Here is a 23,055-nt window from a genome sequence, read left to right on the forward strand (position 1 = left end):
CCCTTGGAACATTATTTTTTAAGAATATTTTATCATTAAAAAAATCATGACCAAATTTTACTTGGATAATTTTTGTAGTATACTTTAGATATTTTGTGAGGGAATAAATATGTTTTAATTAATTCTCATTCTGTTACTGAGGGAACTTAAGTAGAAAAATACAGTTAAGAGGATTAGGAATCAGTGTTCAGCAAATTAAAATTTATGTGTCTGGTTTATGTAGCATTCGTAAAATGGAGATAATGAACTAACTCTAATCCTTCATAAGACTATTATGAGAATTGTAGTGTTTTATAGAATGCATTGACTCAATTGTACCTGGAGAAAATTCTAGAAGTACTTTGAACATTAATTTGATATTTATTGCATCACTGATATTTCTGTGGTTACTAAGACAGTAGGACAGCTAGGTGGTGCAGTAGAGAGAGTGTTGGGCTTGGAGTCAGGAAGATCTGAGTCAGGTGTGGTCTTAGACACTTACTAGTTGTATGACCCTGGGCAAGTCACTTAACCCTGTTTGTCTCAGTTTCCTCATCTGTAAAATAAGCTGAAGAAGAAATGGCAAGTCAGTATCTTTGTCAAGAAAACCCCAAATGGGGTCGCGATGAATCAGAAACGACTGTAATGATTGAACAACAACAAAAGACAGTGTGGCATGGTGAATAAAGGTTTAGCTTTGGAGGTTAAAATGATCTGAGTGCAGGTTCTGCCTCTTACACATAATAACAGGGGCAAGTCACTTAACCACAGTGCTCCAGTCAGCTCTCTTAGATTTTAAGTTACAGAGAAATATCATATCTATGTGGGAAGAAGTTTTTGCATGTGGAAGGAAAGGGAAGGGAAGAAAGAAAGAAGGAAGGAAGTGAGGTGAGGTGAGGAGGAGGGGAGCAAGGGGTAGCTATTGGAAAATGGTCTCAAATTTTTTTTTAGTGAAATATGAGGCATGGTTCTTAGCCGAGAGGGTGAGGAAAGGGGGAACCATAGGAGGTTTGAAGAGGGACAAAAAGGTTTTTGAAAAGCTGCTATGGTGAGTAGAATAGTGAGTTAATTAGGGAGGTATAAAAGGATTGTCTTTCTGTAGTGAGGCTCCAGTTGAGATTACATAACATATACTTGTAGTGGCTCCATTTAACACAGATTTCATGATTTACACCAGTTTTATTCAGCAGCAAATATGTAATAACAACAGAAAAGTGGGAGTGATTTAAGTTTGAGCTTTAGCAGGGCAAGATCACCAATATGAAAAGGGGACAAATTACTTAAGAGTATAGTGTAGAACTTAACTGATTCACAGTTAACTGATTAACTGGTCAAGATGAGTGTAGCTCTCAAGGGAGAAGAGTGAAAAAACCAAGGGGTGGAGGAATTGGAAGTCATTGTTAGGAGTTAGAACAAGGTTTGGGGTTTCAAGGCAGAGGGAGAAATAACAATAGATGGTGGTCAGACAAGGGAATTTCAGAATTCACACCAGCCTAAAGGGACTCTTTTTCTGGACCCTATTCTCTTCTCCTTCTATACTACTGTTTCACTTTGGGATATCATCAGTTCCTGTGGTTTCAGTTATAATCTCTGTCCTGTTGTTTCTCATATCTACTTATCCAGCCCTAACCTTACTCCTAACCTCCAGACTCACATTTACAACTACTTTTAGACATTTCAAATTGGTTATCCCAATGACAGCTTGAACTCAGCATTTCCAAAACCAAACTCATTGTCTTGTGCCCTAAATAGTCTTCACTTCCAAATTTCACTATTACAGTCCAGGACACTACCGTCCTTACAGTCCTCCAGGCTCACATTCTGGGTATCATCTTCAATTCCTCACTCTCTCCTATCCCATATCCACTCTGTTGCCAAGCCTGTGTATTTTACTTTCATAGCATCTCTCAAATACACCTCCATCTGTCCTCTGGCATTAACTCCCTCTCTAGTACAGTCCCTCATCACCTCACACCTGGACTATTACAGAAGCTTGCTAGTTGATCTTCCAGCTTCAAGCCTTTCTCCACTCTAATTCATCCTCCACTCAGTTGTCAAAGTGATATTCCTAAAGTAGAGCTCTATGTTACCCCCTATTAAAAAAATAAAAAACAAATCAAAACTACAGTGACTCTTTATCACATCAAATATAAAACCTCCTGCCTTCCTTTTAGTCCCACCTAAAATCTCATTTTCTCTGAGAAGCCTTTCCTGGTACTCCTTAATGCTATTACTTTCCCTCTATTTATTATCATATCTATTTATTTACCTACCTGTCTGTCTATAACTTGTTTGTGCATAGTTGTTTGCATATCATCTCCCTCATTAGACTTGTGAGCTCCTTGAAAGCAGGAACTGTCTTTTGTTTTTCTTTGTATCCTCAGTGCTTAGCACAGTGCCTGGCATATAGTGGGTGCTTAATAAATGCTTATTTATTAACTAATAACTGATTCCAAGGAGCATATTTTAAAATTTTGGTTATAAGTTCTATTTTTTGGGGGATTCCAAAAGACTATTTGTCCAGAGTTTCAGTGGGGTTTAATTTTTTTAATTAACTTTTTTTTCAATTAACAAAAGTATCTTTTTTTTCTCCCTCACACCTCCCCTAATAACAAATATACATAAGAAAGCAAAACAGACTCATACATTGACCATGTCCAAAAAGCACATACCTCATTCTGCACACCAGAGTCTATTATCTTTCTGTCAGTAGATGAGTAGCAGGCTTTATTATTGGTCCTCTGGAATCATGGATAGTCATTTTGTTGATGAGAATTCTTAGATCTTTCAAAGTTGTTTATTTTTTTTTACAATGATGTATAAATTATGCTCCTTATCATTTCATACAAATATCCCCAAGTTTCACTGAAATTGCCCTGTTTGCCATTTCTTGTAGCAGAGTAGTATTCCATAACATTCATGTGCCACCATTTGTTCAGCCATTCCTACCAATGGGGTTTAATTAATTAAACTACCAGATACATACAAAAGCATAGCAGCTAATAATTTCTTGAGTTGCTACAGTGATAAATACATCCTTCAAAGGTAGCCAGGACAACTGGTATTCCTGGACCTGATTTTTACCAGCAGGAAAGAACCAGTTACTCTGGTTAAAATGACGAAAGTGGTTATTGAATTTGAGGATTTGTGACAGAGAAGACAATGAAAGGGAGGCATAGTCTGTGATGTGTGCCCTAGATTTGTGGAGAAAAGATTTTCAAAGTTTCAAAAGATGTTCCATGAACAAAAATTCTGCAGGAGAAATGAGATGAGGGGCAGGTGAACCTCTCAAGAACCACATTTTGAAGACAGAGAATTCCGATCAAGAAGAAAAGGGAACATTAGCCAAAAAAAAAAAACGACCAACAAAAACAAACCCCCAAAAAACAACTGATGTGAAAACATAGGGGACTTGTTACCCAACTTAGCTCTCAAAATGACATATGAAAGATGAATACAAGTGCATACACTTATCCTTTGCTTTAACAGATGATAAAATAATAATGTGTAAGGTTGCATTCATTAGCAATCACAATCCCTTTTTAATGCTATATTACATAATTGTTTTGGGAGATTGTACATCATGTGGTTTCAATTGTGAGTATTTTTATCAATGAGTATGATGTGTCAGAACAAAATTGATCAATTAAAATAAAAACCAGTAAGCTTGACTTTGATTCTTCAAAAATAAAATCTAGAAAGTATCATTAAAGCTATACCAAGTAAACAACTAGGGCAGCTAGGTGGCCCAGTGGATAAAGTGCTTCGAATCGAGGAGACTCATCTTCACGAGTTCAAATCTGGCCTCATTTACTAGCTGTGTGACCAGGTTAAGTCATTTAACCATATTTGCCTCCTCAATTCCTCTTCTGTAAAATGAACTGGAGAAGGAAATGATGAATTAGTCCTCTATTTTTTGCCATGAAAACCCCAAATGGGTTCGTGAAGAGTTGGGACATGACTGAAATGACTGAACAACAGCAGTAAACAGCTAGAAGAGGAAGGTTCAATCAGAAAGATTCATTGTTTTATCAAGATTAGGTCATAACAGACTTACATGATTTCCTTTTTTTTGACATGGCTATTAGATTGGCAGATCAGGGTACTGTTATGAATAGAATTTACTTAGATTTTGGTCAAGCACTTAAAGTCTTTTATGTTATCTTGTGGAAAAAGGCAAAGAAAGATTTGGGCAGGTGAAATATAAACAAGTTTACTGACTGTACCCGAAGAATAATCATTAATATTTTTAAGACTATCTTGGGAAAAGGTGTCTGGTAGAGTGCCCTAGGGAGCTTTGCTTGATTGTCTTATGCTTGTGTTCTAAAAATCAATTTCGTAATTTTATGGAGGAGATATGGCTAGAAAGCAGTTGATCTAAATAAATATGTAGGTATTTTAGTTGATTGCAAACATTAGTATGTATCAGCAGTGTTATATGGCCAGCAGAGTACATAATTCCATTTTTGGCTGCAGTAAGAGAAACATAATGAGGGAGTTGACAGTCATGTTGTAGATGCTCTGCCTTGGTCATACCACTTCTATAGTACTACTCTTCACTATGTATTTTAGGAAGGACTTTTATAAGATTGAGTATTTCCAGAGGAAAGAAACTAGCATGGTAAAAGACCTCTGATAAATACCATTAACAAATCAGTTGAAGAAACTAAGACGTTTATAATGTGGAAGAGATATTTTGTATGACCCCAGAGGACGGCACTTGGACAAGTGGTTAGAAGCTACAAAGAGAAAAATTTAGGCTTTTTGTAAGGCATATATTACTAGCATTTAGAGCTTTCCCAAAAAGTGGAATGCAGGTACTTGGTCCCCTTTGATAAAGTTCTTTAAAAAAAGACTGATTAATGATTTGTCGTGTATGCTGTGGAGGATATTCTTGTGCAGACCTATGAAACAGCTTCTGATTCCAAAATCTTATGTTTACATGAACCATATTTTTTTCAAATTTATTCCTTTATTATAAATTTGAAAGCTATCAATAAACATGAATATTTCCATATACAAATAAGAATAGAAAAAGAGGATTGTTTATGAAACATTAACTGTGACACATAGGTTTTTTTTTTAAATAAATATCTGTTAAATTTAACATGGTGGTTTTAATGCTGCTCAGCCTCTGTGTCTTCTTCTGAATTTACTTCTGTTCTATTCTGTGCAGTTTTAAATGCTTTACTGATTCCCTCCCTTCCTCCTTCCTTCCATTCCTTTCTCCCTCCCTTCCTCCCTTCCTTCCTCTCCCCAAATAAAAACTCTCTTTTGTAACAAATAGATATAGTCCAATAAGACCTATCCACACATTCATTGTGTCTAAAAATATGTCTTTATATACCCTCATTAAGAGATGGAAAGCACACTCATACAGCTTAATTTATCACAATTTTAATATGCTAAGAACTGTTATTGAAATCTATTAGCTACAAATGGTTATTTTTTCAGATAAACCCCTTTAGTTAAGTAATAGAAGATAAAATAGGACAGATTTATAAATATTGTACCCTGTTATACATTTATTAATTTTAGAACCATAATAATGTAGAGCCTTCTTCTGTACTGTAGTACTGTGGAACCTAACCACTATTTATAACATTGTTTCTGTGACACATTGTTTCTTTGGCACAATGCATTCAAAGATACCAATAACAAGACCATGAGTATATTTTCTCCAGTTTAATATTCCATCAACTTTGGCACTATAAAGATAGATTAGAAGTTCCTTTCAGGGCTCAGGTATTTGGAAGGTAGAGGCTCCATTGGGGGAGCGGGGTGCTATAGGGAAAGCAGCTCTACAAAGATATGTGAGGGCAGGGATGGAAATTAGCCACTGGTTGAATAAGGAGATTGTCTATAGCAACAAAGGTTGCAACAGTGGTAGCCAATGGGGGCTTTACAGATGGTGTCTTTCATGGTAGAGATGGGAGTGCTTTCTCTGTTGGCTGAGTGAGATTATGATTGTTTGAGAGTCAGTGTGGTATAGTAGAAAGAGCATTGGCTTTGGGAGCATTTTGCTTCTAACACTAGGTGTGTGGTCCATAGGCAAGCCATTTAACCTCTGAGCCCTGATTTCCTCATCTGTAAAATGGAATTAATAATAATAATATTTATAGTGCCAACTTCACAGTGTTATAAGAATCAAATGAAATAACATGCCAAGCACTTTGCAAACGTGAGAACCATATATGTGTGTGTGCGTGCATGCGTGTGTGTGTGTGTGTGTTATTATTATTGTTTGTGTGTATAGGTTATAAACTTGAGTATTTCTAAATTATGGACTGCCTAAACATTTGTTTAAATTTTATTGGAAGTTACAGCATTGTTAACTTTGACTTTTTATGATTTACTATCCTTTCTTTTGAATATTATTGCCTTTGCAGTAAAACTGTATTTTAGTAAAAATTAATTTCTTTAACACTTTTTGACTCTTAAAATGCTAACAGTTATTTTTGTAATGTGTATTTGGATTATACTATTTTGTACTTTTCCCTGTGATGACATAATTACATCTCACTTCCTAGATTATATGAGTCAGTAAAGAACATCTATCCATCTGGCTGAATGTTTAGAGGATTATCTTAGTGGAATTTATAGTACTTAAATATTTTTGGAATACTTTTTTCTTCCTGTTATTATCTTTCATTATAATTTTAATTCATTGAAGTTTAAAAATAAAAATATTTGGAGGTAGCATAGTGTAATGGAAACACCTTCATACTTGGAGATAGGAGACATCTATATCCTAGTTCTGCTAGGACTGACTCATTACTTTTAAGTTTCGCTTTCTTATTTTGTGCAAAGAAAGGGTTGAATTATGTTATTCTTAAAGTCTCTTGAACTACTAAAATTATTTTAAAGACACATATGTCCTTCATGAATACTTAGAATTTGACAGTTAAAAATACATTACAGTAATGGAGTAAAGTAGGATGATTGTTTTGATATTTATGCTAGAGAAGGTTCATTGTAAGGAGGTCTGCTTAGAAATCACTGTTATTGTTTTCATTTCTTGTACTTTGATGGGATTGAATTAACATTGCATAAATTCTTTTGATTACTCTATCTACCAGGGCCATGACTTTTTTTTTTACTTATTAAAGAACATTGAAGCTAATCCATAAACTTCCTTAAATGACTGAGGAAGTAGGTGAGCATAAATGTTAAATCACATTGGCAGAGCAGTGTTAAGAAAGTATATAACATTTTTAAAATTGTAGAATTTCAGTGCTATAAGGGAACCCGTGTATCATTTTAGTCCAACCCCCCTGCTTTTAGAGATCAGAAAATGGAATTAAGCAACATGAGCCAGACCTAGAACCGTGGTTTTCTGACTTCAACTGCAGGGGTCTTTTCACTTCAGTATATAGTCTTACATGCATTTTTCTGGTGATATTCTAGCCATTTGAATTCCATGTGATGATGGTTTTAGCATCAGCATTTTTATCTTTTAGCAATAATTTGAAAATCATTTGACTGTCAAATGAAAATCACTACATGCAAATTGTGAATGCATATATGTTCATATGTAATATCCTTAGCTCTAATTTAATAATCTTGATGAAATAATTTCATCTTCTTTCCTTTACAGAACATTTTACATGCATCGTGAAGGTACTTTTTACATTACTGTATACACAGGCTCTTGCAGCACTTTCAGTTAAATGCTGTGAGGAAGACAGGTTAGCCTGGAAGGACTTGGGGACACTCAAAAAGGTTAGTTACATATTTATCATATTCAATTTAATTCAGTAAACCTTTATTAAGTACCTGTTATATAAAAGGCAATGTGAGAATACAGAAATGGATAAAACACATATAAAATAAGTAATAAAAGACATAAACCACATTATTAAAAGAGATAACAAACAAAATAATTTAGCAGTATGGAGAAGAAAAAGATTACTTCTACTTGTTGAAAGCTTTATGGAGGAGGTAGTATCTGAGTCCTGAAGGATGGTTAGGATATTAATAGATAAGATATGAAGGGATGGCATTTTAGGTGGAAAGTACAGTGTGGGCAAAGGCATAGAGGTTGAATAGCACAAAGTATATTCAGGGAATAGTGAGGAGCTCAGTTTGGTTTGAAACAGAATATTTGAAGGTGAGTAGAAGGAAAAAAGACTGAAAAGATAGATAGGAGCCAGAGTAGGAGAGGCCCTCTAAATGTTCTTTAACATCAGAATCCTTCCAAAATCATGCTGCTTAGAATTGAAAATAGATTTAAAATAGTTCTCTCCTTGCCTGCTCCCCCTGCCCCCAAGACCTGTGATGAATCAGGGTAGAGAATTCCTGGTGAGGAAATTTTTTTTTACTAATGCAGACTGGCAACGTTTCTGTAATTCAAAGTATTAGAAATTTGCCTAAGGAATCTGAAAGCTTAAGTGTCTACTCGGAGTCAAACAGCCAGTATGTGTCAAAGGTTGGAATTAAACCAGGTCTCCTTGACACCAAGGCTAGTTTTTCACTGTACTATGCTTGCTATCTCTTTCTGGAAGCTGTTCTTGTCATGATGCATCCCAGGATTCTATTTGGGTTTTTTTTTGTTGTTGTTGTTGGCTGCAATATCCTCACTGTTAACTCATATTACGCTGTCAGTCTATTAAAATTGCCTTCTTTACCTGTCTAACCATGACTTCCTCATTAACTTGTGAAATTAATGTTTTGAACCCAAGGGTATAATTTACTTATATTCTTACTTCTTCTTATTAGATTCAGCCCAATTTTCTAAACTGTTAAGATCACTTTGGATCTTATTGTGTCATCCATTGTGCTATCTATTCCTACTAACTTCTAGTCATCTGCAAATTTGATAATCTCTGCTTTTCTCCATTAAGAAAATGTTAAAAAAATCCACAAGGCAAAACAGGCCTTTGGAGCACTGCATTGGCTATCTCTTTCCAAAGTGACATTCAGATAGTTCTGAATCCATCTAAATATATTATTTATATATAGCCATGTCTCTCCCTCTTTGCCAAAGCAATGATATACTTGGTTAAATATTTTGCTAAACTCTTGATAAATGATATCTAATAGCATTGCTCAGATGTACCAGTTTATTAACCCTTTCATCAAAGGAATCAAGATTGGTCCAAAATGACATCTTGATGAATTCCTATTGGTTTATTGTGATCCCTGCTTCCTTTTCTAAGTGTTCACTGACTATCTTTTTTTTAATAATCTAGAATTTGTCTAGTGATTTAAGTCAAACTCCCTAATCAATGGTCTAAAAATTCTATTTTCTTCCCTTTTCTTGAAAAAAAAAATGGAGGCCATTTGTAGAGAGCTCTCTTGTCTCTCATCTTCATTCCAGCTTCCACTGACATTGCTGTCTTCTTCTGCATGTACAGACTCTAATGGTGAGGTGGCCCCACTATTTTCTCCATTCTCTGGTTTTGAGGTGGCCTTTCTGCTTGCCAAGGCCAACTCTTTTAAAATACCCTTGATCTCATCTTCTCTAGCAGATTGCCCAAATCACTATCCCACTTTTCTTTCTAATCTTCAGTCTCTCCCTATTTTTTGGTTTCTTCCTTGTTTGCTATCTACAAGCATACCTAAATCTTCTTCATTCTTGAAAAATCTTCACTAGATCTATCATTCTATATTTTTTCTCTCCTTGACTAAATTCCTTGTAAAAAGCCATATGTACTTGATGTCTTGATTCCTCTCCTCTAAACTTACTCCTTGTGTATCTTCTAATCTCAACATTTAACTGAAACTGGTCTCTTTAAAGTTACTGGTGATTTTTTTAATTTTCAAAAAAATTTGTTTCAAACAGCCAAAATTTGCCTTCTTTCTCACCCTCCCACTGTACCTGCTCTTCAGCTGAGAACATAAGAAAAATAAAACCCATTACAAATATAATCATTCAAAACAAATTTTTCCTTTGACCATGCCCCCCCCCAAATTTGTCTTATTCTACATTCTGAGCCTTTCACCTCTCTATCAGGAGGTAGATAGCATGTTTCATCAATGAAATCATGGTTTGCTATTATACTGATAAGAGTGAAGCAATAGTATTCCATCATAACTATGTACTATAACTTGTTCATCTATTCCCTAATATATGGCAGCTGTTTTAGCTTTCTATTCTTTACCCCCTCTAAAAGAGCTATTAATATTTTTTACCTTAGAACTAACCTCTCCCTTAATCTACCCTTCTAATTCCCCCTCCCCCATTTTCCTCTTTTTCTCTTCTTTCTCTGTTGAGTAAAATGTATTTTTGTATTCGACTCTCTATGTGTATGTCTGTGTGTATTCTTCCATCTTAAGACACTCAAGTGAGAGTGGAGTTCAGGTGACAGACACTTCCCTCAATCCTTTCCTCCTTATTTGTATAGATGTCTATTTGTGCACCCTGATTATGTAAGATAATTTTCCCTAATCTTCATTTCCCCTCCCTCCTACTGTATTCCTCATCTTCTCTCTTTCCCTTCCTAGGATCATCAAGATATAGCCAAACTACTCTTGAGCCTTCTGTTTAATTGGACTCCCTCTATGGCCTCTGATGAATATAGGGGTACAGAGGGGACACATGTATCCTCTTAACAAATTAAATATAAGTTTATCCTTGTTTAGTACTTTTTTCGTGTTTATCTTTTTACATTTCTCTTCACTCTTGTGTTTGAAATTCAAAGTTTCTCTATAGCTCTAGTCTTTTTCATCAGGAATACTTGAAAGTCTTCTATTTCATTAAAGCACCATTTTCCACCCTATAACATTATACTCAGTTTTGCTAGGTGAATTATTCTTGGCTATATGCCCACATCCTTTCTCTTCTAGAATACTGTATTCCAAGTTCTCCAATCCTTCATAGTGATGGCTGCCAAATTTTGTGTGATCTCTACTGTGGCTCCTTGGTATTGGATTTTTCTTTCTGAATGATGGTTATATTTTCATTTTGACTTAGAAGCTCTAGATTTTCCTAGGATGTTCCTGGGAGTTCTCATTTTGGACTATTTTTTTCATAAAGTGACCAGTGGACTCTTTCATTTCTGTTTGGCCCTCTGGGCAGTTTTGTTTTAATATTTCTTGAAATAAGATATCTAGGCTCTTGTTTTAGTCATGACTTTAAGGTAGTGCAATAATTCTTAAATTCTTTTTCCTCGATCAGTTTTCCAGATGACTTGTTCTTGCTCTGAGATATCTTACATTTTTTATTTTTTTCAGTCTCTTGGCTTTGTTTTAATATTTCCTATTGCCTCATAGAGTCATTGGCTTCTATTTGGTCCATTCTAATTTTCAGGGAGTTTGTTGCTTGTGTCAGATTTTGTATCTCTTGTAGTAAGCTGTCATTTTTCTATCTAATTCTTTCATAGTTCTCATTTCTTTTCCAATTTTTTCCTTAAGCACTCTCATTTATAAAAATATTTAAAAATTTCTTTTTATCATGCTTCATCTCTTCCAGGAATTTTATCTGAAGTTGTATCCAAGATGCGTTTTTCTCTGAGCCTTTTCATGTCAATGTTTCAGAGCTGTTCTTTTTTAATAGATTTGTGTGTCACCATGATAGCTTTTTATGGTGGGATTCTTTTGGTTTTTTGCTCATCTTTTAGCCTACTTCCTCACTTAGGACTTGATGTTAGGAATGGGCTCTGTCATACTTCTGGGGGGGGGGGGAAGTCTAGGCTGATGCTGTTGCTGCTTTTTTTGGACTATTGCATATTGAGTCCCAGTCTCTGGGACAAGCTGGGGGCCTGTAAGCTTTCAGTTCTCCCAAAATGGTCTAATCCAGGGCAAAGTCTGACTGATGCCCTCTTGGTCCGAATTCTTGACCTGGGTCTGGGTCTGAGCAAAGTAGACTGCTGCTAGACTCAGCTTCTATTAGTTCAACAACTACTACCAAAGGCTCCCCTTTGTTCTGAGATTCCTTCCTTGTTTATTTCTCTGCAGGCCTGGATAGATGGTGGGCCTGGGGTCTGAACCATACTGCATTATTACTACTGCTGCTGAACTTGCTCCTTTCTCTATTCCCTGCCCAGGTCTCCCTACCCAGCAAGCTGCCTCTGGGTGCAGATACCTGCTCAGTCCAACCTACATCTTTGACACCTCCTCTTTCCCTGAACTTTAACTGAAGTGCTGATGTGCAGCGAGCTCCACCCTGACCCTGCCCTCACAGTCCACAGACACTGCCCCCTCCCCCATACCCCCCCCCCCACTTTTTTTCTGTGCCAAGGTAGGTGGGACAAAGGACTCACTAACTTTTTCTAGATTTCTCCATCAGGACTCAGTGTGGTGCATTTTCTAGATCTGTTTGGGGCCATTTTATGGAGGAGCTCACTGTGCTACTCTCCACCATTCATCATCCTGGTCCCACCTCCTCGTGATCTCTTAATTGCCACATCTAATGGCCTTCTTTTAAATCTTCATTCTTGATCTTTCTTCAGTATTTGACAGTGTTGACCCCTTTCTCCTGCTGGATACACACTCCTCTCTAAGCTTTCATAACTCCTTTTCTTTCTTGATTCTCCTACCTTTCTGACCTCTCCTCAAGCTCTTTTGCTGAATTTTCATGTGTTTCACCCACTGTTGGTTTCCTCCAAAGGAGGCCCTCTTAGGCCTCCTTCTTAGGCCCTCTTCTCTTTTCCCTCAATAGTCTCTTACCTAATGATCTCTCTGCTTCCAGGGGTTCAATTTTCTCTGTGCATATGATTCCTGGATAGATTTATTCAGCCCTACTCTAGTCTCTCTTCTGGGCTTCCATTCTGCATCACTAATTGCCTGTAGGCATGTCAGACTCACACATCCAAAACAGAATTCATTCTCTTCTCTCCCAAACTTTCTTTTGCACTGACTATTCCCCTTGCCTGGAATGCTCTCTCTCCCAACCTCCAACTCTTGTAATCCCTTCCTTCTTTCAAGACTTAGGTCAGACCCCACCTGCTCCAAGAGATCTCCCTCTCCCCAGTGTCTCCAGTTGCTGGTACCATACCCTCTAATGTTACTTCCCTCTACTCTATATTTATCTTGTATTTTCTGTTTTATATATGTTGTCTTCTTTATTTAGATGTAAGCATCTTAAGAGCAGGGACTGTTTTTGCTTTTTCTTTCATATTCTCTAATCATTCATCACAATGCCTGGCACACATGTAATAAATGCTCATTGACTGACTGATTTTGAAATTGGAGATATTTTCAGTTCTACAATTCTGTGGTACCCCTCCTGTTCTTTACAGTTTTTTGCATGTTACCAGTAGTGGTTCAACATTCACATCCAGCATTCCTTCAGCAGCTGAGGATGCAGTTAATCTGGACCAGTAAGAGAGCAGTTAGCAGTTCTTGATTTAATTAAGAACAGCTAAGTGCTCTTTTACTTCTGAGGTAGGGGGAGTGGTAATCAGATCCTTATTAATCATTTTTTCCCCTTTCAGATACAAAGTTATATTTCTTGACAGACAAAAGAGAGGAATTATAAAAATTTGACATCTGTGCTTTTTCTCTTTTGTTGTCTATCTTATTCACCCTGAGCAATCGTTCTTTTCCTTTTTTGAATTTCCTTATTATAGCTTTTAAAAAAACTTTTTTTGTTATTGTTGTTAGTTTTTTTTTGCCAGCTTCAGCTCATTCTAATCTTTAGCATTCTTGATACCATTCTTACAATATTGTGTCACCTTTCTTGCTTCTACCTTTTCTACATGCCTACATACTCTCTACCTCACTGTGGCCTGGTAGAGGTATAGGTCTAGCAAAGAATGAATTTTATTTCCAATAACCAGTCTCTAACTAAATATGGAAAAGTTCATTACCAATAGACCGGCCAGTTGGTAATGAATTCTTAATTATGGCAACCTATGAATTGAGGGAAAATACAAAATTGTACCCAGGATTGTGTAGTCTCTTTCTGCTTCTGTAGTGATTGTGGCAGAAGGTGCTAAGAATTTTTTTATACGATCTTTTAAAAATCTAAGTTGAATGGTGAATTTTCTCTGTATCCATATTGGTCTCTTCAGAGATTTCTCAGTTTTTCTCTTTATCAAAATTATTCCCCTTTGTGTCTTCAGAATTTTATTTTTGAAAGTTTTCCATTCAGGGTCCCACTGAACCATTAGAAATCTGCTTTCCTCAAGTGTAGGGTCTTTGTCAGCTTTCTTCTATCTCTCTATCACTAACTATAGGAGAGAATAGTCATATTCCCCAGGGTTCCTTTAATTGAAACTCTTGCAACCAGTCTCTAACTTTGGGGAAAATCAGATCCAGAAAAGAATTTCTACTTGTTGGTTCCTTCCCCTTTGAAAGATGAAATTGTCATTAAGGCAAGTCAAGAAATTATTTGCTCTTCTATATTTTCACAAAATAACGCAATGTTTTGTTATCCTTTGGAACAGTCTGAGCCTATATATGTGTGTGTGTGTGTATATGTATGTATGTATGTATGTACATGTATATCTACACATGCAAATATATATATGTATACACACATACACGTATATATATGTGTATGGATGCATATATGTGTATAATACTTTTAAATAAAATAGATTAGAAAAATGAAGAATAATTGAAAGAATAAAAGGAAAAAATATTAGACCACCTTGTTAATTTTTGTTTTAATTTTTATTTTTTATCATGAGTTCAAACATTAAAAAAGTCACTTTCCTACATACCGCAGAACACAAAAAGAAGATTCTGCATGAAACCATGAATCTCCATTTCGTATTGCTTGCTTGTATATGTATATGTATATGTATATGTATATGTATATGTATATGTATATAATAAATTTTATATATTACTTTAGAAATTGTCCTGCTGGTCTGTATTTCCTTTTGTTCTTTTCTGTGCATTAAAAAAATGTTTCAATGACCCTCTTTTGGCATTAGCTAACTCTCTCTTTCCCTTAAATTGAAATCTGAGAGAAAGAAAGAAAAAAAAAACCAAACCCTTGTAATAAATATAATCAAGCAAAATGAGTACACACAGTGGCCTCGTCCAAAAATCTGTGTCTCTTTCTCCATTAGGAAGTGGGTAATTTGCTTCATCATAGATCTTCTGAAGACATGGTTAGTCAATGCATTGATCAAATTTCTTAAGTTTTTCAAAGTTGTTTTTCTTTATGGTGTTGCTGACCTGGTATAAATTCATTTTTCTTTTGATTCTGTTCATTTCATTCTGCATCAGTTCATACTATCCAAGATTCTTACAAATTATTCTTTTTTGAGATTTTATTATGTATAATATTCCATTACATTCATATACTGTAATTTGTTCAGTCATTCCCCAGTCATCTAAGAGGCAATCTAAGGCACCCCCTTGGATTCCAGTTCTTTGTCCCTCATCTCCCTTTCCTTTCTTCCCCACTCCCGTCATTTTTCAGAATCAGGTGGTCTGTTTACTTTCAGCTATTCCCTTTATGGTATTATCTTCTTTCTTTGTTTTTCATTTGATATACCCATCTTTTGCATTTTTAGAATGGTATTTTATTTTATTTTATTTTATTTCTACATATATATTTTATTGTTTCCCCAATTACATGTTAAAACAGTTTTTTTAAGTTTTGAGTTCCACATTCTATCCCACCCTTCCTCCCCTCCCTGAGACAGTAAGCAGTCAGGTATACATTATACATATACAGTCATGTAGAACATTTCCAAATTAGACATTCTGTATGAGAAGACTCAAATAAAAGAAAAAGAATGAAGGAAGGAAAATGAAAAATAGCATGCTTCAGGCTGTATTCAAACAGTATCAGTTCTGGTATTCTTTGTCATTAGTCCTTTGGGATTGTCTTGGATCATTGAATTGCTGAGAATAGCTAAGTCAGGCATAGTTCTTCATTGAACAATATTACTGTTACCATGTGCAACATTCTTCTGATTCTGTTCACTTCACTTTGCGTCAGTTCATATAAGTCTTTTCAGGTTTTTCTGAAATCATCCTGCTTGTCATCACTTAATAGCCCAATAATGTTCCATTACAATCATATATCACAGTTTGTTTAGCCATTCCCCAATTGATGGGCATCGCCTTAATTTCCAATTCTTAACCAACCACAAAAAGAGCTGCTATAAATATTTTTGTAGATAGGTCCTCCCCCTCCTCTTTTTTAATGTCTTTGGGATATAGACTTAGCAGTGGTATTGCTGTAGCAAAGGATCTAGATATATATTCCTTCTTAACCATCTTTTCCAACCCCACTTGTTTCTGTGTTGAGTTTGGTGTATATACATGGAAATGCATATGTGTGTGTGTGTGTTCAGCCCTCCTTTGTCCATTTCAGATAAGAGTGAGGTTTTCTGATGTTCACTCCCCACTTTTCTCCTCCCCCAATCCCAATTGGAAGAAATAGCAAATTCTACCCCTTCAATAGTGTATTTCTCCTTTTACTCCTCATTTCTTTTCCCCCTTTTATTGGGTTTTTGTTTTATATTATCATACATTCACTTACAATTTTGCAAATAAATGTACTTTTCAGGGTTTCTTAAACTCTTGAGTTTTCATTTCAAAGTTCCTTCTAAGCTCAGATCTTTTCCCCGGAAATGCTTAGAAGTTCTCTGTTCTATTAAAGGTCCTTTTTTCCTCATGTAGGATCATACTCATCTTTGTGGGGTGATTTAGTCTTGGTTACTAGCCTCTATCTTTTGTGCTTTGAAATATTCTATTCCAAGATCCTCTCTGGTTTTTAGTAAAAGCTGCCAGGCATTATATATGATTCGATATCACATACTGACTGCAATCCCTTAGTACTTAAACTATTTCTTTCTAGATGTTCTCAGTAGTTTTCTTATATATTGGAGCTCTGAATTTTGCCTATGACATTGCTGAGATTTGCCAATGACATTTCCTTTTGGGATTCCATTAGGGAGGTAATTGGTGGACTTGTTCTGTCTTCACTTTGCCCTCTGCTTCCGTAAGTTGGGGCAGTTTTCGTTTATGATTTTTATTTTTATTTATTATTTGTCCAGGCTTTTATATATGTATTTTTCAGGGAGTACAATGATTCTTAGATTACCTGTTTTACATTATTTGTCTGTTTTTTTATGTCATTTGTTTTTGATGTCAGGTTTTTTACGTTTTCTTCTATTTTTCAGTCTTTTGATTTTGTTCTAATATTTCTTGCTATATCATGGATTTGTTGACTTTTGTTTGGTCTGTTTTTAGTTTTCATTTCTTGGGCAAGGTTTCCCACTTTTTCTTCTAAGCTATTTATTTTCTTTCTAATTATTTTCTCCAGAACTTTATTAAAATTTTTTTTGGTTTCCTGCTTAATTTCTTCTAGATAGGCATATAGTCCTTGTTGGAAAATCCATTTTTATTGTTACTTTCTCCTTTTTTTTTGAGGCTCTTTGGATTTACAATAATTTTTAATACCAATAGTCTCTAGCTTTGGTTCCTGAATTGTGACTAGGCTGTGCTGTGGCTAGGTGCTATCCCATTTTGTATTTATGAGTAGGATAGTTAGCCCTGTGTCCTCTGAATTCTTGTGCTGATCTCCATCTACTGGGTATAGCCTACCCTTGGATCTTTTAGGATCAGAGCACTGGGTCTTAAGAACTTTTTCTGGAATCTCAAGGAGGGTGTTAATGACCTTATGGTCCCTGGGCCTGGGATTTCCTGCTGAGAGATGGGTGATTGCCTACTACTACTCACAGGGGCTTCCACCCTGGGACTTTCTGAATACTTGGAAGTTTTCTGGAGGGAGTCTTCCACTATTATTCCCTCCAGATGTAGGACCTTGATTGCTATACATGTCCCTATCCTGTCTCTGGCTATACTGGAAGATTATCTTGTATTATTTTTTGGCATTGTTGTTGGTCCTCTTTCCTGTTGCCTTAAGGCTTCTGGCTGACCTCTCCTACAGTTCTGAGGTGAAAGAAGACACTAGTTTTTATTAGAATTAGAATTTATTAAAATTATTAATTTTTTTTTAGCAAGGCATGTCCAGGGTCACACAACTAAGTAAGTGTTAAGTGTCTGAGATCAGATTTGAACTCAGGTCCTCCTGACTCCAGGGCCAGTGCACTATCCACTACACCACCTAGCTTCCCCCTTCTCATTGGATTTTTAAATCATTACTTGGTGTAGTGTGAACTTTTGCTGGAAATTCATAGGTATGTGGGAGAATAGGCCCGTTCAAGCAGCCATCCTGGCCAGCAGTTTGAATTTTCTATCAGTGCTAAACATTCCCTCATGTTATATTGAATTTTTATTTTATTTAATATTAGATATCCCCAAGTGATTTTTTTCTTAACTTTCTAGCCTACAAATATCAAAGGTAAAAATGCTTTTTCTTATAAAATTTTCCTAATTTTTATTTCCTGTTTTCTTATTTCCTCTTTTCTACCAGCCTCAACAATAACTTGATTGCTGCAGACTTATCTCCTTCAAACAACTTCCAAAATGATCTTCCTAAAGTATAGACCTTACCATGTCTTTCTTCTTCTCAGTAGATTACTGTGATTCCCCCTAGGACCATAGTATCATAGTGCAGGAAGGGACCTCAGAGACCATTTAGTCTAATCCCTGATACAGATGAGGAAACTGAGGCCCAGGGAGGTTTAATGACCTATCCAAAGTGACACAGGTAGTAGTAAGTGTCAGAGGCTGGACTTGAACCTGGATTTTCTAACTCAGGAGACAATGCTTTTTCCGCATTGATCAGATAGAAGCTTTTGTTTGGAATTTAAAGATCTTTGCAACCTGGCCTCCTTCCTGCCTCTTCATTGTTTTTTTTTTTTCATATTACTTCCCTCAACATCTAGCCATGCTAGACTACTTTACTGCTCCTCACACATACACTCCATAGCCCATTTCCTTGATTTTTCACTAGCTGTCTTTCATGCCTGGAAGTGCTGTCTTTCCTCATTTTTGCCTCCTGGGATTCCTAGAATCCTCAAAGAATCAGCTCAGATGGTACTTTCTGCAGGAGCTCTTTTTTGTCCCTTCAGCTACTAGAGCTTTCCCAAACAAGGTTACCTTAGTCTTCTTTTATGTGTTTTACTTATGCTTATATGTATATACATACACTTACATACATGTTACACATATAGATACATACTGTGACACAGATTATCTTCTTTCATAGAATGTCAGCTCTTAAAAGTAGGGATCGTTTTTGTCTTTTCTATCTTCAGCAGTTAGCACAGTACCTGGCACATAGTAAATACTTAATAAACGGTTATTATGTCTATTACTTTTAAAAACTTTTTTCCATTTTAATTGTCAACTCATCGTGCATCTCTTTGGCTCCCAGTCAAGACCTTGTAGCAATAATAATGTGATATTCTTGAGTGTAAACAAAATGATTTGGAAAAATAGCTCAAGAAAATAATAATAGTATTCCCTCATCTCTGCCAACATAGAATATGGGGTATATATTTATCTCTCATCTCTAGATATTAAACCTCAAACAATATAACTTTTGTAACATCAAGTTAAGAAACCTCGATTTTCACAATTCTTTAACAAAAGTAGTTTGTAAAATCAGGGCATGAATGTCTTATGTGGTCATGTTAGTATAAATGATTATGAAACCTAATCTTACCAATTAAATTAACTTTTCAGTGAATTCAAATTATATTCTATTACTGGACTTGCTGTTAGAATTCCCTTTATTTAACAAATTCAAATTCAGGAAACATTTGTTAATTGTTATAGGAAAGCCACTATGATAAGTACTGATAGCAACTACAGAGATAAAACATTAAGGGACTTAATCTAATAGGAGACATAAGGTATGTTCATAAATAGCTATAATACAAAATATAATGTCTAAAAAATTTAAACAAAATTCTGTGAGAATTCAGAGGAAAGGTAATTTCTAGCTTGAAGGATCATGAAAGCCTTTGGAATAGGAGTTAGCATTTGAGTGTTACCTTGAGGGGATGCAGGTTCTCAACAGGTTGAGATTTGAGAATGAGGACTGAGAAGAGAGAAGAGAACATTATATAGAAACATGTTTTTCTCTAGGTTTTAGGCATTTTGATCCATAGTGTGATTCTGTTAAAGGCTTTTGAGCATTAAATTAAAATGGTCAGAATTGTATATTTAGGAATTTGGGAGTAGTGTTAGGGACGGATTGAAAATGAGGCATTATAGTACAGTGGGTAAGTGCTGAATTTGGAGGCAAATGACCTGAGTTGAACCCTGGCCCTGCCACTTGTGTGGAATCCTGGCCCTGCTACATATGTGATCTTGAGTAAACCACATACATTCTCTGAACCTTAGTTTGCTTGTATGTAAAGTGAAGGAGGTGGGTTGGACTCGATGTTCTTTTATATCCCTTCCAACTCGCAATCTATGATCCTATGATGAAAGTGAACAGACTAGTTGGGAGGCTGTTAGTCTAGCCTGGGCAAATACTCATCTCAGAATCTCAGAGGTGGAAGGGAATTCAGAGGCCAGCTAATCCAAATTATGCCTGAATCCCTTCTACATTTCTGACACGTATTCCTTGGTGAAGTGGAGCTCAGGTAGCTCTTTGCTCATTTGAATGGCTCTAATTCTTAGGAAGTTTTTCCTTAAATCAAGCCAAAATCTGCCTCTTTGCAACTTCCATTCAATTCAATTCAATAAATATTTATTAAATCTACTATGTGCCAGGCACTGTGCTAAACACTGGGGATACAAATAAGAAAAAGACAGGCCCTGCTCTCAAGGAGCTTACACAAAAGAAGACTGAAAAGTTGGAGGTCAGGGGTGGGAGATGGGAGACAGAGGGAGAGGATGGACAACAGAGGATACCCAGCCATCTCCTTCCCTAGAGTTGAAACCAAGCTGAGGTGCAGATGCAAAAGGGAGTGAGCTTAGAGTCCAAATTCTGGCCTCTTTTATAAAGGAAGGCTTTGGGTGAAGTTGGCACTCCACTCTCCAGAAGACTCTAAAGAGACTCAGGAAAGTAGTATCTAGGTTTGAGTTAACAGCTTTTTGATGAAATTAGAAATGATGAGCTTATCTTGGGAGGACCATCTTGTTCAGTGGAGTTGAAACCAGGCAGAGCTGAAGTTATCACTACCAGTTCTCCCCAGTATTTTCAAAGAGAACTTTGCCTCATTTTGTACAGGGAAATAGAGGATATTCACCCTGAGCAACCTTTTCTTTCTTTCTCTACACCTCAGAAACCCTCAAACTGTTTGTCTCTTCCATTACTTTAGTGTTTAATGAAGTAGTGGCCCCTTTTCTTGCTAAGGCCAGAACTTTTTCCTTTTTTAAAAAGTTTATTTTTTTAAACATTTAATTTTTAAATTTTGGATTCCAAATTCTTTACCCCTTCTAATTCTACCCCCATCCAACGAAAAGTCAAGCATTGTAATACTGATCATACATTTGAAATCATGTAAAACGTTTCCGTATTAAACCATGTTGTTCCCCCCCACCCCACCCCCCGCCAAAAAATAGCAAGAAAAATAAAGTGAAAAAAATATCCTTCAATTTACCATTTCTTCTACTCTTGGTCATATACTCTTCTATATTCTCTTGGACTTAGCCCTGGAAATCATTTCCCTCCTTATCCTCAGTCTTCAATCTCTCTTTATCTAGTGGTTCTTCCCCTGCTGCCTACAAACATGCCCAAGTCTCCTCCACCCTTAAAAAGCCCTCACTAAATCTCATCCCTTCAGGCTCGTCTTCTCTTTCTTCTCCCTTTCCTCTTCCTTGACCTTTTTCTGCAACATTTGACACCGTTGACCAGCCTTTCGCCCTATGTACTTTCTCCTTTCTGGGTTTTTGTACGTCTTCTCTGTCTCTCTCTGATTGCTTCTTCTAGTTCTCCTTTGACAAGTCATCATTCATATCTCACCCCTTAACTGTGATTATACAGCAAGGTGATGTCCTGAGCCATCGTCTTTTCTTTTGAGAATCTCGCTTGGTGACCTCATCATTTTCTATAGATTCATTCTTTACACCAGATCTTAATTTCTAACTTTGATGGCTACTGAGCTCCAGCCTCCCATCATCCCTTGTTTATTGGACATTTTGAATTGGTTATCCCTTAGGCATCTCAGATTCAAGATGTCCAAAACAGAACCCATCGTCTTTTCCCATAAACCCATCTGTCTTTCATACTATTTCTTTTGAGAACACCACCATGCTTTCAGTTACCCAGGTTTATACTCTGTAAGTCATTCTTAAATCGTCATTCTTCCTCACTTCCTATTTCCATTCATCTCCCAATCTTCTCAATTCTGTTTCCCTAATATCTCTCAAATCTACCTCCTACTCTCCACTCACATCTTCTCTGCCCCACATAGGCTATCATCAGCTTTTTTCTGGACTACTACAGAAGACTTCTAATTGGTCTCCCTGCCTCGAGTTTGATCTCTCTTTTAATACCTCATTCACATTGATACCAAAGTGATAGACCTAAAACACAGTTATGATGTTGCTACTCCTCTGCTAAATAAGCTCCAGTGGCTTCCATTTACATCTGAGATCAAATATAAACTTCTCTGTGATCTAAAGCACTTCACAACCTGACTCCAAACTACATTTCCAGGTTTAATAGAAGGAAATTTCAAATGAGGATTAAACTGGCAAGGTTCCAGTAGGGTGATAACCAGTATCTACAAAATCCAGTACTGAGTAGGTTTCAGTAATCAACAAGAATTTATTGAACATTCACAATGTATTCTGTGCTGTGGGAGACAGAAGAAATCTGAAACACAAACAACGCTCAAAGTGTTTTAATTGTGGGGATAGTACCTAACATATATGAGACAACAGTACACAGTATAAGGGGCAAAATAATGTGGTAGAGATAATAGCTTGGAGGAAAAGGAAGAAAAATCAGTGATAGCTATTCATTATTTACATTCTGTTTTTATATTGTTTTTACAGTGTCTTTTTGTTGTTAGTACAACAGTGAATAGCCTGATTCACTTCCTACCTAGTTTATACTTTATTAAGAATTACATGAATCCTCTGTAGCCCCAAAGTTGTAAAAATACATATTTCATATATGCAATATAGTGCCTGTATTTAAATGTACAGATTACAGTTCTGTTTTCTCTACTTATAAAGTAAATATTGACGTACAAAAGTCAGATTTATTTAAATTATCTAAATCTAATTATCTAAATTTTGTGTATGTTTTATTTAATTAGGTTGAAATAGAATGTTTTGACTTGCAACATTCCC

The 23,055-nt window shown here is 36.1% G+C and overlaps 1 protein-coding gene across 3 annotated transcripts in view; it reads left to right on the forward strand.

The window, feature by feature from the left end:
* The window catches only part of UBR3 (ubiquitin protein ligase E3 component n-recognin 3), a 312,264-nt gene that overhangs the window by 268,705 nt on the left and 20,504 nt on the right, over positions 1–23,055 (forward strand). For all 3 annotated transcript variants that reach the window (XM_036747217.1, XM_036747219.1, XM_036747218.1), the window contains exon 33: positions 7,577–7,701. In XM_036747217.1, coding sequence (XP_036603112.1) covers positions 7,577–7,701 — 125 coding nt within the window. The remainder of the gene's footprint in view (positions 1–7,576; positions 7,702–23,055) is intronic.

Source organism: Trichosurus vulpecula, chromosome 2 (genome assembly GCF_011100635.1).
Source record: "Trichosurus vulpecula isolate mTriVul1 chromosome 2, mTriVul1.pri, whole genome shotgun sequence".
In the NCBI taxonomy this organism is placed as follows: domain Eukaryota; kingdom Metazoa; phylum Chordata; class Mammalia; order Diprotodontia; family Phalangeridae; genus Trichosurus; species Trichosurus vulpecula.